Source organism: Pipistrellus kuhlii, unplaced genomic scaffold, assembly GCF_014108245.1.
Source record: "Pipistrellus kuhlii isolate mPipKuh1 unplaced genomic scaffold, mPipKuh1.p scaffold_m20_p_57, whole genome shotgun sequence".
In the NCBI taxonomy this organism is placed as follows: domain Eukaryota; kingdom Metazoa; phylum Chordata; class Mammalia; order Chiroptera; family Vespertilionidae; genus Pipistrellus; species Pipistrellus kuhlii.
Window position 1 is genome coordinate 1,902,248 of NW_023425559.1, and position 13,936 is coordinate 1,916,183.

Here is a 13,936-nt window from a genome sequence, read left to right on the forward strand (position 1 = left end):
TCAGTGATGCTGCCCCGGGAGAAAGGACACTGCCCTCCAGGGAGCCCTGCGCCCAGGGGCACGTTGGTCCTCGAAAGGCTTTGCCCAGGGAAGGCTCACTTCAGTATCATTCTGAACCTAATTCTCTGAGAAAGCCTCCTTTCAGGAGAACTTTCAGACAGGCAGCCCGGGGCGGGTACTGACTAGGCGTCCAGCTCGGCCGCGTCGAACAGCTGCTGCACCAGCGAGTCGTTGTTGCAGCCCATGCCCCCGCACACCAGGTTCTGCCCCCGCAGGGACCGGTAGTCCAGCCCCTCCTCCACCACGAAGTAGACGGGCGGGCCCGCGTGCAGGAACTGGCTGAGGGACCTGAAATAGTCCGTCACGTAGGAGTCCTGCAAGAAGAGGCAGCAGGATGGAGGTGGGTGCGCTGAGGTGTCTGATGGAGTGAGGTGACGCAGGCCAGAGGCGTGGAGGTTCCTGGCCGAGACGCCACCGCCCAGCCAGGACTCCCTGCACAGCTGGTCCCATTCCCACCCTCCCGAGCTCCATGCTCCCCATATGTCCCAAGGTCAGGAGGGCGCCTCACAGGGTCAGCCTGGCTGCTCACACTGTGGCTGTGCCCAGCACTGTCTGAGCTCAGAGGGCCAGGCCCCACCAGCAGAGCCTATGGCAGCTGAGGTTACAGGAGGCCCCATCAGCACTTGTAGGCACAGCAGGCATTAACCTGAAACTTCTGTGTGTGCGTGTTTGGAAAGTGTATTCACCCCGGGCTGAGTAAGCTAGAATAAAAGGCATCTTACTTCTGGCATCGAAAGAGACTGATCCAATCCAATTTCCACCTTGTTCAGGACGGCGATGCTGAAGGAGAGAATGCCCACGAACACCGCCATCTGGAATGGGGCGGGTTACAGACAGCACTGCTGGTCACAAGGAGCTGAGCACGCCTCAGCACACAGAACACAGGCCTTCCTACACTGGACAGCAAGCTTGAATGGCACAGCCAGCACACCGAGTACGGGGAGTGGCCGAGCTCGGGGCGCCTAGAGTCGGACCACCTGATTCGCGGGCAGCCGCTCTGTGCACACAGGGGACACGGAGGCGCTGAGCCTCTCTTAGCAAACCAGGGACACTAGGACTCTAACGCCATCCAGTTTTGTGGATTAAATGAGGAGAATCTAACCACGACCCAGACATTGGCCAGCACCTGGCACCAGTGCTCAGAATGCCACGGCTGCTCTTACAGGGAGCTAATGTTCTCTTAGTGGAGCAGCGACAGAGAGTAGTTGGGGCCACAAAGCGTACAGAAAGGATAAAAAGCTCTGCTGGTCGCGAGGACCAGAAATCGAGGTGCTGGGGGGGGGGAGGGGAGGAATGACACTTAGGGGGGAGAATGGAAGACCCCTGGTCACGGATTTTCACTGCGTGGCAGGTACATGAACCTTCACCTGGGATAAAAGGACAAGAACCAGACCCGCCCTCCACATCCAGTCCGAGTCCTGGTTTTGAGACTGAACTACAACTACGTGAGACAGGAGGAACTGGGCGAAGGGAATCCGGGCCCCTCTCCTTGCAACTTAATCGGTAATTATTCCAATATAAAAACTCAAAAGCTCTTCCTTACATTGACTGCAAAAAACCGCTAAAAACACTTATGGCCTGGCCAGCACGGCTCAGCGGTTGAGCATCGACCTATGAACCAGGAGGTCAGGGTTCGATTCCCAGTCAGGGCACATGCCCATGTTGCAGGCTCGATCCTCACGAGGGGGTTTGCAGGAGGCAGCCGATTGATGATTCTCTCATCATTGATGTTTCTATCTCTCTTTCCCTCTCCCTTCCTCTATGAAACTGATAAAAATATATTTAAAAAAAAAGAAAAATAAACATTTACTAGTGCGTATTTGTTCTGCACATGCAGCTGACAGCTGTCAGACCCCCACGCGTGTGGTTCTCGGGAGGCACGGGACAGTCTGTGCCGGGAGAGAACAGGAAGGAGACCCACCACGATCGGCCGCATCCAGGCCGTGAGCAGCAGGGGCGAGTAGGCGTCTCGGAAGAAGCGGAACAAGCAGCTCTCGGAGGCCTGGGGGCCGGCATCATCCTCGCCGCGGACACAGCACAGGATGTCCAGCCGGTTGTTCTGAGGGAGGAAGGGAGCAAAGGTCATGCCCTCCAATGCTTCAGACTCCTGATGCAGGTGAAGCAGGCTGCAATCTGGTAACAACTCACCTCCTGACGCTTAGCATCCAACCCCAGGAGACTCACGAAGCAGGTGACCTGGAGCAGGAAGTCGATGAGGACGGCCATCCCGGCAAACAGTGAGAAGGTGTGCACAGCGGGCATCACCGACAGGGCTCCTGCAGGAGGCAGTGGAGGGAGGGGCGTCACTGCCACTCACAGCAGAGGGTGCTGGCGTGTCGCCCGCTCCTGGGGCCATAGAACCCTAGGAGCTGCTCCCCTCCACCCACCCCCAAAGGGTGCAGCGTCTCTGGAGGGTGCCCCAGAGCTGAGAAGAGGCTGTAAGCCTGGAGTTGTTCAAGATTCTGTCAGCATCAGAACCACCTGGGAGTTAAAAGTAGGTTCCTGGGCTTGGCCCCATCTGCTTAACCAAGACAGTGGGACTTCAACCTAACTCCCGTGTATTCAATAGGCTCTCTGAGCAAATGTATGCACATTGAAACTTGAGAACCACCGGACAGGCCATTTCTACGGTGCCCTCCCTGCCCCTGTGAGAGGGACACGTTCCATCTGCTGTTTCACCATCAGCCGCTCAGCGTATTCACAGCCACAGGAGGAGCTCCACGCCCAAGCTGGGCTCAGACCCCCCATGCCTGGGGGACAGGGTGGGGGCTCAGGGCATGTTGCAGCCCACAGACACCCACTGAAAGCTGGCAGCTACGGCCCACGTGGTCCACTCTGTGAACTCATCTTACCATTTACAGCTTGAACATAAACAAGGAGCCCACGTTTAACAGGGGGAGCCTGCTTCCCAGTGCTGCTGAGGAAAGCCTAGAATGCAGCACCAGGCCAGACACTGGGCAGGACAGGACAAGGGCTCCGACAGGCCCTGCGCACCCACCACATCCCCCAGCGTCTGCCTGAGGTGTAGCAGCGGCTACTACCCTTCCACTCGCCTGGGCTTCTTGGCCAACCTCAAGGTGAGAGGGGAACTAGCTGCTTTGCACCTGCACCATGAGAGGATCGCAGGCCGCAGGGCACAGTACTCAGGCCGCAGGGCTCCGTGGGAACGCAAACAACAGCTGGTGTGTCAGAACTGAGAGGCTGCCCGGCAAGGCTCCTGCTCGGCCGGGAAGACCTGGTGGCCCGCAGGCATGTGTGGGCTGTGTCTTCCCTGACTTCTGGGCGAGCCTGACTGGCCTCCTCTCCAGAGGATGAGCTGGTTTCTCACTACACGCCAGAGGCGGGCAAAGACTCGGCCCAGGACAGGCTGATTTCCCCAGCAGGAAGGACCATGAAAGTGCTGGTTCTGTTCCAGCTCCTTGGGCTGAGGAAAGACCCGAGAACCCAGCTAGTCACCACGCTGGTTCCGTGAGCGGCATGCACAGGGCGACTGCCCAGAGAACGCACAGCTGCTGCCTGTGGTTCGGGGCTGCTGCTGGAGGGCTGTTCTGAGGAGCCTGTGGCTGTGCCAGAAGCTATTTTCAAATACCAACATCTGCTGTGGGTGCCAAACAGGGGGGAGGGTGGGGGACCAGGCACCGGGACCCCGAGACAGACACTGCCTGAAGACTGCAGAGGAAGACACTAACTGACACCAGGACCTGCCCCACACTCTCCCGTCCACGAGGGCACCTCCCAGTTCAGTGCAGCTCAGCAGGAAGAGCGGCGGGCACTCACACAGACCCCTCCCGCAGCGCATTACCTAAGCAGCGCATCGCTCGAGAGCGCTTACCTAAGAAGAAAGCCACCGTCTCGGAGAAGGATGACAGGAACATGCTGGGGGCCACGTCTCCCAGGACCCGGCCCAGCTGCTGGTCCAGGGTCTCTCCTTCAAGACGTTCGTCTCTCTTTAAAAAAATTAAGCATGCAACATGAATGTTTCTCAGGCACCACGCCACCTCTCCGCTTGTTAACAGTAAGGAAAATGGTCAGTGGCATCTACGGATTGAAGGTTGTCCTTGGCGGGGGACCCGGAGGTCTCTGGCTATTCATTCAGGGAGTTCCTGGCCCCTGGGCTGGGCAACAGACAGGTGAGGCTCCAGCAAAGGCCGGATCACTTTTGAGGAAAATACATGGGGTGCAGGCTGCAGGCGGCCGATCAGGAAATAACGTGCCACTTGTGGGCCACTGAGCTCCACGCACAGAAGGCGACGGACACGGGTGGGGCCGGGTGAGAACAGTGATGAAGACGGTTTTCTGCCCTGGCAGGTCCTGTGCCGACCAGCAGTCCTGTGAGCAGCACCTCTGACAATCTTTCCCGCTACACTATGCGGAGAACCATTCTCATAGCACTTGTACCCAAAATATTCTCCACAGCCATTAGCCCTTTTTGCATGTATAGAAGATTTCCCCAAAAACGTGTCACACATTTTCGATAATTATAAAGACAGTTTTTAAAAATTCGCTGTTTTCAAACGTCACAGAATCAGCTGTTAAAGGGTGCACGTGTACATTTTTTGGGACCCTCTGTACGGAACATGTTTGAAGTCAGATTCTCACGCTATCACACCAACCAGAGGGGGCGAGTGCTCAGCTCGCCCGTCAGCTGCCACGCTGCGTGATGTGAGACGCACCTGGTAGGTCTGGACCAGGATGAAGATGTTGTCCACCCCGACTGCCAGCACCAGGAAGGGGATGACCTCGATCACAATGAGGGTGAGGGGGACCCCGGCGTAGCTGAAGATGCCCAGCGAGCAGGCCACCGAGCTCAGCACAATCAAGATGCCTGCGATGCCAAGGGAGACCTTGGAATCCACCTGAGATGCAACACAGACACGCCGGCCATCAGTGCCCAGTCCTGCCTGCCGCTCCAGTCCTGTCTCCCCGTGCCACACGGGACGGCCCTTCTGGAGCTAACAGCTCAACTCCCAGTTTGAGGAAAAATAAGAAAAACTATCTAGGTCTTCCTAAAGAAGTTATATGAGTCAAAACCGGTTTGGCTCAGTGGATAGAGCATCGGCCTGCGAACTGAAAGGTCCCCGTTTCGATTCCGGTCAAGGGCATGTACCTTGGTTGCGGGCACATCCCCAGTAGGGGGTGTGCAAGAGGCAACTGATCGATGATTCTCTCTCATCGATGTTTCTAACTCTCTATCCCTCTCTCTTCCCCTCTGTAAAAAGTCAATAAAATATATTAAAAAATAAAATAAAAATAAAAATAAATTGCCAAATTGAGAGAAAGTCTTTAAAAAAAAAAAAAAGTTATATAATGAGCTTCCATTCCTAGGTGATAAGTAGACAAATCAGAAAAACTTGGACCATGTGAAATAAATTCTAAGTTGAAGATAAACCAAGAAGTTGGAACTGAGAAAAATAAATGCAGAGAATAAGGGGTGTTACCTACAACTAAAAAAGCACAGGGGAATGTGAGGCAGGTTTGAATATGATCAATTAAGATTAACTAGGGGCAAAAAGAGGGCCCAGGTTTCACCCTCCACTCCCAACAACACAGACACCCACACCCCGCACAGCCCTCACCAGGAGCCTGCTGCAGCTCCGGATGTGCCCCAGGGCCAAGGAAATGTACAGAAACATGACGGCATAGCTCGTCACCACGGTGACGATGTCACTGTTGCTCTCACGGTTCAGTTCATCTTCGATACTTCGCTCGGCAACAAATGAAATGGTGAGATTTGGATTCTTGTAGTTTTTCACAAAATTAATAAACCTAAAAAGTACAAAGAATTTTATATTTTTAGTTAAAACTGAGTGAAAGCAAAGTGAGGGACTTCTTCCCAATTTTTAAAAAAAGTTTTTTTATTTTTATTTGTTAACTTTTTCAGAGAGGAAAGGAGTGACGTGTTGTTCCACTTATGCTCACACTTGTGGGCTGATTCCTGGGAGCCCTGAGGACTGAGCCCTGGCAGATGGGGACACTGAGAGCCAGTGCTCTCCCAGCTTCTGTGACAAAAGCCACGCTTAGGGAGCCTTATTTGCATTCAAATCTTCTCTGCTGGAGACCGGAGGGGGGCAGTGCCAGACATGCCGAGTTTTCTGCCATTTAAATCGGTTTGGAACAAGTTCGGAAATGAGTTCCTGTTCTCATTCTTTTTTACTAAAAAGATTTCTAAGTGAAGTAGTGTGCATTGTGATGAAGATACATGCTCGTGAAGTAGAATTTGAAAGCTGATCTACAGGTCAAAGCGGCCCTAGCAGAGCCCCGCCTGACTCCTTTGCAAGATGATAAGTTGATTCTAAATTTCCCAGGGAACCGCAGGTCCCAGGAGAGCTAAACCTGCTATTTCAGGAACAAACCGGAAGGTCTGCATGTCCTGACTTCAAAATCATCACAAAACAAGAGTGAACAGGAGTGTGAACAGGCTACACATTCAGAGTGAAGGAGCAGAACCAGAGTCCACTTCCCTTTCAACAGAGAAGCAAACAGCAGACAAGAGTAACTTTTTCAGCAAATGGTCTGGGACAACTGGATAGCCACATCAAGAGAATGTTGAACCTTTACCTCATACCATATCCAAAGATGAACTCAAAAGGTCCAAAGACCTAATGTGAGAGCTAAAACAATAAAACTGAGAAAAGCACAGACATAAATCTCCACGTCCTGGGGTCAGATTTCCTAGCCATGACACAGAAAGTAGGAGCAACAAAAGAAAAAAGAAAAACATGATAAATTGGACTTCATCAAAGTTAAAAACTGTTGTATCTCAGAGGATACCACCAAGAAAGCAAAAAAAACAAAAAACAAAAAACGAGAGAAGACACTTGGAAATCATGTATCTGATAAGGGACTTGTAGACTACATAATTCTTACACTTCAATAATAAAAATACAAGCTAAAAAGAGGATAAAGAACACGAGCACACAGCTCTCCGGGCGGCAATGCGGATGGCAGTGAGAGCGTGAAGAGGCGCTGAAGTCGTCAAACACCAGGAAACCTCGCCAAAGCTGCAGTGAGACCTCCCGCCACATCCAGTCAGCGAGGCCGGTGCTGACAAGCACAGGGAACTTGAAACTGCCACACACTGCCGTGGGAATGCAAAACGGTGCGGTCACTTTGGAAAACTGCCTGGCAGTTCCTCAAAGAGTGACCCTGTGACCCACCCATCCTAATCGCAGTCACACCCAGGAGAAATAAAAGTCCCCCACAGAAACGGGTGTGCAAATGTCTACAGCAGCATTATTCACAACAGTCACAAGGCAGCAACCGCCCGCCTGCCTCGGAGGGTGAATGGATACCAGAGCTGCTATGTCCACAGGATGGACCGTCCGTCACTGGGCCTCAGGAAGGAAAGAAGGACGGGCCCATGCCACAGCCTGGACTAACCTGGACAGTATTTTGCTACATGGAAGATGCCAGACACAGAATATCACACATATGATTCCATTCGCATAAGCATAAGTCCAGGATAGGAGAATGCATGGAGACAGAAGTAATTAGTGGCCGCACAGGCTGGGAGGTGGGAGGTGGGAGGGTAGGGGGTGGTTGCTAAAGGTGCGGGGCTGCGTTCTGAAGTAAAGAGCGTCCTCCTCTGGCCGTGACGATGGCTGCACGTCACCTGTGACTATGAGAGCTCCTGAACTGAGTGCTCTCACGGAGTGAGACACATGGGGTATGGATCACGTCTCACAAGGCGGTTCCTTAGAACAACGCACTGGAGTGAGTCACAGCCCGGCCCCTCGTGTCGCTCCGTCGTGGGGGCTGCAGGCTCGGGGACACCGTCCGGACGGCTTTCTGGGCACGGGCAGCACGGCAGCCTCTGCTGACTTCCGCGTGCCGACCACATGTTTTATTTAGTGCATCTGACGCACTTATCGCCTGTCCTCCATGACGGCGATGTTCTCCAGGGCCCGTGTCCCCTCCTGCTAGCGCACACCCAGCCCTCCCCGCCTGTGCTGTTAGAACGGGTCGGAGGAAGTTCTGTTCACACCAAGCTGTGGGTACATGTACTCCCAGCTCTCGCTGTAATGAGTGGGAAGACAGCGTCCACCGGGTGCGGTTAGTGTAGTGGAGGAGGCCCAGTGGTCTCTGCCGGGGCCCGCCTCCCACAAGCCCTGCGCGCACTCACTCTCTCTCCCAGGCCTGGGCCCGCTCGAGCTTCTCCGTGTCGTTGTAGTAGTTATTGACAGGAAAGGTCATCACCAGGGCGGTGGCGTTATTGTAGTTCTGACCTAGAAAGGAAAAATGGGGCATCGACAAGGTTACAAGCTGGCGGAAGAGTGGGTAAGTGCAAGGGGCAGTGAGAGGACAGCTGGCGACTTCTCCCGGCTGCAGACTGCACCCCGCGCTCTCGGAACAGAAGTTCCTGAAACCGTGCCTGCGGGGGTGGAGAACAAATAAAACGGCTCTCGCGGGAGCAGGCACAGTCTGCCATTCGGGAAGATGCCTTTTTATTTTATTCCGCAGCGCACATTTCCGACAGAGCGCACGTGCTCAGTGAGCATCCCTCTCCCTCCTCTGCTCGCGCTCCCACTCAACAGAGGACAGGCAGACACATGCATCCTCCCCTCCTGCTCTTTTTACAGCAGCCTCGCACTACTCTGCACATTATGCTTTTAAATGCACATCGTGAGACTGTCTCCTTTAGTACAGAGAGAGCTTCCTTATTCTTCTTTCTGCCATATAGTATTTTTTAGTATAATTTAACCCATCTTCCACTGATGGATATTTTAACAGTTTTTAAAATCATCAACAAAGTTACTACAAGGACTAGCCATATATATATATGTGTATGTGTGTATGTGTATGTGTGTGTGTGTATATATATATATATATATGATATATTTTATTGATTTTTTTTACAGAGAGGGAGGGAGAGAGATAGTTAGAAACGTCGATGAGAGAGAAACATCAACCAGCTGCCTCTTGCACACCCCCTACCAGGAATGTGCCCGCAACCAAGGTACCGTGTTTCCCCGAAAATAAGACATCCTCCAAAAATAAGACCTACTTACAGGTCTCCTTCTGAGTGAAATATAAGGCATCCCCCCAAAAATAAGGCCCCCCTAGGCTAAACATGAGAGATTTGGTCCACTGATTCTGAAAGAAATGGAGTCACAAGAAATTCCCAGAAAATTCAGGAATTGGATTGTTATGATGATGTTCCAGAAGATGATGACATGATTGTCATTGAATAAATGAGTAAATTCTTGATACTGTAGGATTCACAGTTTGTCTGGTTTGTATTGACAACTACCGTACTATCGTACTGTATACAGGTAATAAATTTCCTTTATTTTCATTTAACAATAAATGTGTACAGTATTCTTCTTCATGGAAAAATAAGACATCCCCTGAAAATAAGACCTAGCGCATCTTTGGGAGCAAAAATTAATATAAGACACTGTCTTATTTTTGCCCTTGACTAGAATCGAACCCGGGACCTTTCAGTCCGCAGACCGACACTCTACCACTGAGCCAAACCGGTTTCGGCTAGCCTTATATTTTTAATATGCAGAGTACATATGCGTAGTCAGTTCTTATAATCACCGAATCAAAACGTTTGTGCATTTCTAATTTTGACTGATTCTCCCACATTGCCCACCAAAATTGCCACCCTATTTTTCACTCAACGAAGTATTTACTGAGACCACCTTTGTGCCCGGCAGGATGTAAGCACCATGAGTCAGTCCATCAGTGAACAGGAGATGAGGCCCCGGCCTTTCCCTGGAGTTTATAGTCTAGGCACAGTTTGCGTTCCCCACCTGTGGCTTCCCCTGCCGCCCCGTCGAGCTCCGAGCTCCGAGCCCCACGGCCTCACTCGCTCACCTGCGAGGCAGGAGGGCTGCACGTCGCTGCCTAGGAGTGGGGGAGCGCTCCTCTCTGTAATGTAAGCCATTTCTGTCCCTTCTCTTGTTAACGTTCATAAGGCTTCCCTCCTTTCCTTTTCCACAAGAGCTCTATATGCGAAAGAAATGCTATTACGTATACTTTTCTCCAGTGTATTGCTTTTATTGTTTAAAACCTTATGACGTTTGCTCTCCATGTAGGAATTTAGAGTTCTCACGCAGTCAAATCCATCAGTGATTCCTGTGGTGGCTTTGAAATTTACCTTGCTGGAAATGCCTTCTCCGTTTAAAAACTGTTCTTAAAATGTCCTCATGTATTTTCCTCTAGTCCTTTGATAGTTTCCCTTCTTACATTTCAATCTGGGGTCCCTCTGGAATTTACTTTGGTGGAAAGAATAAGGTGGAGTTCAAATTTAATCTGACGGCTGACGAGCAAGCTGGTGCCACATTGTCGGCACCACAGAAGTGGCACTTTCTCGCAGGCAGGGCGGGGCTTACACACAGCACAGCTGCCGAGGAAACAGCCCGCCTCTGCACTGGGGCGGAGAAACCCCGGAGTCGCCATCATTAGGCTCCAGGTCCAGAGCCGCCATGTGAGTCAGCACCCACAGCCGTGCCACCCATCCCCAGGTGCTAGGGGCCAGCAAAGAGCAAGCCGACTACCCGCTCCTCCCTCCTTAAGCATGTCCGAGTTCCTAGCCAACTGGTTTAGAAAGAACCCATCAGTGTTGTGGGTCTCCACCTTCCACGGCGTCTCTTCCCGTTACCTGGGGTCTCAGCCTGAGGTCCCCAATCCTGTGGGGTCCTAAAGTGAGCTCCGAGGGTTTTGGGAGCGCCCTAAAGCTGCCCTGCATGTTGTTCGAGGTTTACAATTACATTATTCCGGGGACATACCCTTAACTTTTCACAGCTTCCTAAAGTGTGACCTAAAAATCAGCTATCACTGTCCACCTTTCCTACATCCAGATAAACCCAAACCCATAGGAAATACTGCATTTGGGACTTAAGAAACAGGAAATTAACACCAGGGCTCAATGTGTAAAGGCTTATGACTTCCACCAGACTGTCAACCAAAGGCCAGGTCCACTCTCCTCACTCACCGTCATAGCCTCCCAGCACCAGCCACGGGAACACGGGCCCCCCAAACGTCCCCAGGCAGGGGTCGTGCAGCAGGCTGGTGTCATTCAGCGAGGCAGGGGCCCTGCGAGGAGACAGCCCGTTAGAACCAGCCTCCGGCCACCCGAGACCTGACTGCTATGCCCCTGACTGTGGATCAGGCTACATTGAGGAACACGGACGGACAGAACTTAAGGTCACCACTCCAGGCGCGGAGTCAGGGCGCTCTACTGAGACGCGGCGCCCGCCAAGGTGGCCAAGAGCACCTCTCCGGAGGGGAGAGCAGCCCTGATACGCCTGACCGGCTGAACAGGTATGTCCAGGCCAGGCCAGGCCACAGGGCAGGCCGCCCAGCACAGCCTCCCTGACTGCTGAGTGAGGAACACAGCCAGCCAGACACGCCTCTGCCGGGAGCAGCTTGCTGCCCAAATCTAAACCTGGCCCCGCCGGCCGCCCTTGGAAAGGGGACGCTGCCCGGTTCGGACCATTCCTGTCCAGACACAAACGCATGTGAACGATAAGGAAGCACTGCAGCGCTGATGTTGGTGTGTGTGGTTGTGTAACAGATGGGGCCACATGTCATCAGTCCAGACACGAGCTTCGGCAGAGGCACCTGCTGCTCCCTGATGACACAGATGCTCACCCGGGCCTGGATTCGCCGCTCCGTCCACCATGGACTCTTTTCCTCCGAGTTCACAGGCTCCCCCTTCCTCTGAGCAGGCCCACTCCTAAAGCCGGCCGCCCGCCTGCCCGCCTGGCTCTCCTCTGCACACCCGCCTCTGCCGGCACCTGGGCTGCATCCCTGCCCTCCGCTGGGGCACCTGCCCCTGTGCTCACCCAGGCTCCAGGCCCGTGCGGGGCAGCAGCACCAGGGGCTCGGTGTCGGGGGGAGCGAGCGGCCTGCACGTACCGGACGCAGTACAGCAGGTGCGTGTGGTAATCGGCGTAGGTGTAGAAGTCGTCTCCTATCTCGTGGTCCAGCATGGAGTGGCTGTTCTGGAAGTAGTTCAGCACGCTCAGAATGGTGCAGTTCTTGTTATACGGAGAGAGCGGGGCCAAGCAGATGTCCTGAAGGGTCACGGTCTCGTTGTTGTAAGAGGCAGTGATGTGTTCAATGGCTGTTTGTAAGTCAAGAACCTGAAACAAGATACAAATCCGGAAACATGTCAGAGTGCTCTCAGGGTCTGACTCACGCCTGCTGCAGAGGGGTCAGAAGATAGAGTATTGGGGGAAACCCTTCCCAAGACTGAGCAGAGAGGATGAGGGCACACTGTGGTGGGGCATCTGATGACACCCAAGATGGCAAACTGGGATGGGGACCCTATATCGAGGCGTCCAGAGAGATGGGGAGGCGACCCCATCACCAGGCAGAACACATGAGCCTCATCCCTCGCACCCTTCTCCAGCAGTGGCCAGCAGTGACTGGCAGTGATCGGCATGGAGCAGCAGTGACTGAGAGTGAGCGGCAGTGAGCAGCAGTGACTGGCAGTGATCGGGAGTGAGCAGCAGTGACTGGCAGTGAGCGGCAGTGACTGGCAGTGAGCGGCAGTGACTGGCAGTGATCGGGAGTGAGCAGCAGTGACTGGCAGTGAGCAGCAGTGACTGGCAGTGAGCAGCAGTGACCAGTAGTGACCAGCAGTGAGCAGAAATGACTGGCACTGACTGGCAGTGACCGGCAGTGAGCAGCAGTGACCAGCAATGACCAGCACTGACCAGCAGTGACTAGCAGTGACCGGCACTGACCAACAGTGAGCAGCAGTGACTGGCAGTGAGCGGCAGTGACTGGCAGTGAGCGGCAGTGACTGGCAGTGATCGGGAGTGAGCAGCAGTGACTGGCAGTGAGCAGCAGTGACTGGCAGTGAGCAGCAGTGAACAGTAGTGGCCAGCAGTGAGCAGGAATGACTGGCACTGACCAGCAGTGACCGGCAGTGAGCAGCAGTGAGCAGCAGTGATTGGCAGTGACTGGCACCGATCAGCAGTGAGTAGCAGTGAGCGGCAGTGAGCAGCAGTGTCCTCCGACACTCCTCACACCAACACCCCCTGAAGCCCGTTGAGCTGATTAAACAAGAGGCGGGGGGCAGTGTGTCCACAAGCACATTCTCCGGGGCCAGCGTGATGGGAGAACAGGGGATCTTGTCCCAGACGCCTCAGCAGCTGCAGCCAGTGGCACCGTCACCGCTGAGGGCAGAGCCATGGCCGCTCTGCCCAGGGCCCAGGCCTCTGGGTTCTAGCGTGTCATCTTTAACTGCCCCGGGGATTCCCAGGCTCCCAGGGGAACTAGAACAGTCTCTTCAGGACAGAAATGCTCAGCTTCTAGAAAGAAGGCAGCACATACAGCAGTGGGTTTCTCATTCATTCAACCCCTGTCGGCACCTTCTTGAGGACTAGAGCTACTTTTCCCACGAGGAGTTATACTCTCCCACTCCAGCCAGCCCCCCGCTCACACCAGAGCTGGTGGTGAGGCGGCAGACCACCGTGTCCCCGGGACCGATGGCCGCCAAGCAGGTTACCTGGTGCAGAATCCCTCTGTCAAGTGGGGGTCCGAAGGGCACGTCGGACCCCGAGGGGTACGGCTCGTAAGTGTGCACGTCGGTGTGTGGCGCCTGGATGATGAGCTGCTCCGTGCGGAAGAACGGCCCGAAGTGGGTGTCAAAGTACTCCTTCTCCAGGCGCGCCTGGCTGCTGGGGGCGGACCACAGGTCCACTGGGCTGGTGGTGACGCGCACGAACGCCAGGCCCGAGGAGCAGGCGGCGATGAAGGCCAGGGAGGAGAAGATGACACAGCCGGGGTTTCGGACACAGAAGGAGCCCCACCTGGTGAAGAGCCGCCTCAAGCAGCCCTCGAAGGCGGCACCGAGCGGCTCACAGCAGGAGGCCTCCCCTGGAGGGTGGGGGGTAGGGAGGCTGGTAAGGGCCGG

General features: G+C 54.1%; 1 protein-coding gene across 4 annotated transcripts in view; it reads right to left on the reverse strand.

The window, feature by feature from the left end:
- NPC1 (NPC intracellular cholesterol transporter 1) overlaps positions 1-13,936 on the reverse strand; it is a 38,010-nt gene that overhangs the window by 5,517 nt on the left and 18,557 nt on the right. For 3 of the 4 annotated variants that reach the window (XM_036416804.2, XM_036416803.2, XM_036416802.2), the window contains exons 8-18: positions 13,529-13,899; positions 11,929-12,155; positions 11,003-11,103; positions 8,183-8,285; positions 5,637-5,826; positions 4,734-4,916; positions 3,893-4,007; positions 2,209-2,336; positions 1,982-2,119; positions 783-872; positions 184-374 (exon numbers count right to left, since the gene is read on the reverse strand). In XM_036416804.2, coding sequence (XP_036272697.1) covers positions 184-374; positions 783-872; positions 1,982-2,119; positions 2,209-2,336; positions 3,893-4,007; positions 4,734-4,916; positions 5,637-5,826; positions 8,183-8,285; positions 11,003-11,103; positions 11,929-12,155; positions 13,529-13,899 — 1,837 coding nt within the window. The remainder of the gene's footprint in view (positions 1-183; positions 375-782; positions 873-1,981; positions 2,120-2,208; positions 2,337-3,892; positions 4,008-4,733; positions 4,917-5,636; positions 5,827-8,182; positions 8,286-11,002; positions 11,104-11,928; positions 12,156-13,528; positions 13,900-13,936) is intronic. The other variant, XM_045573861.1, reaches the window with a different exon arrangement.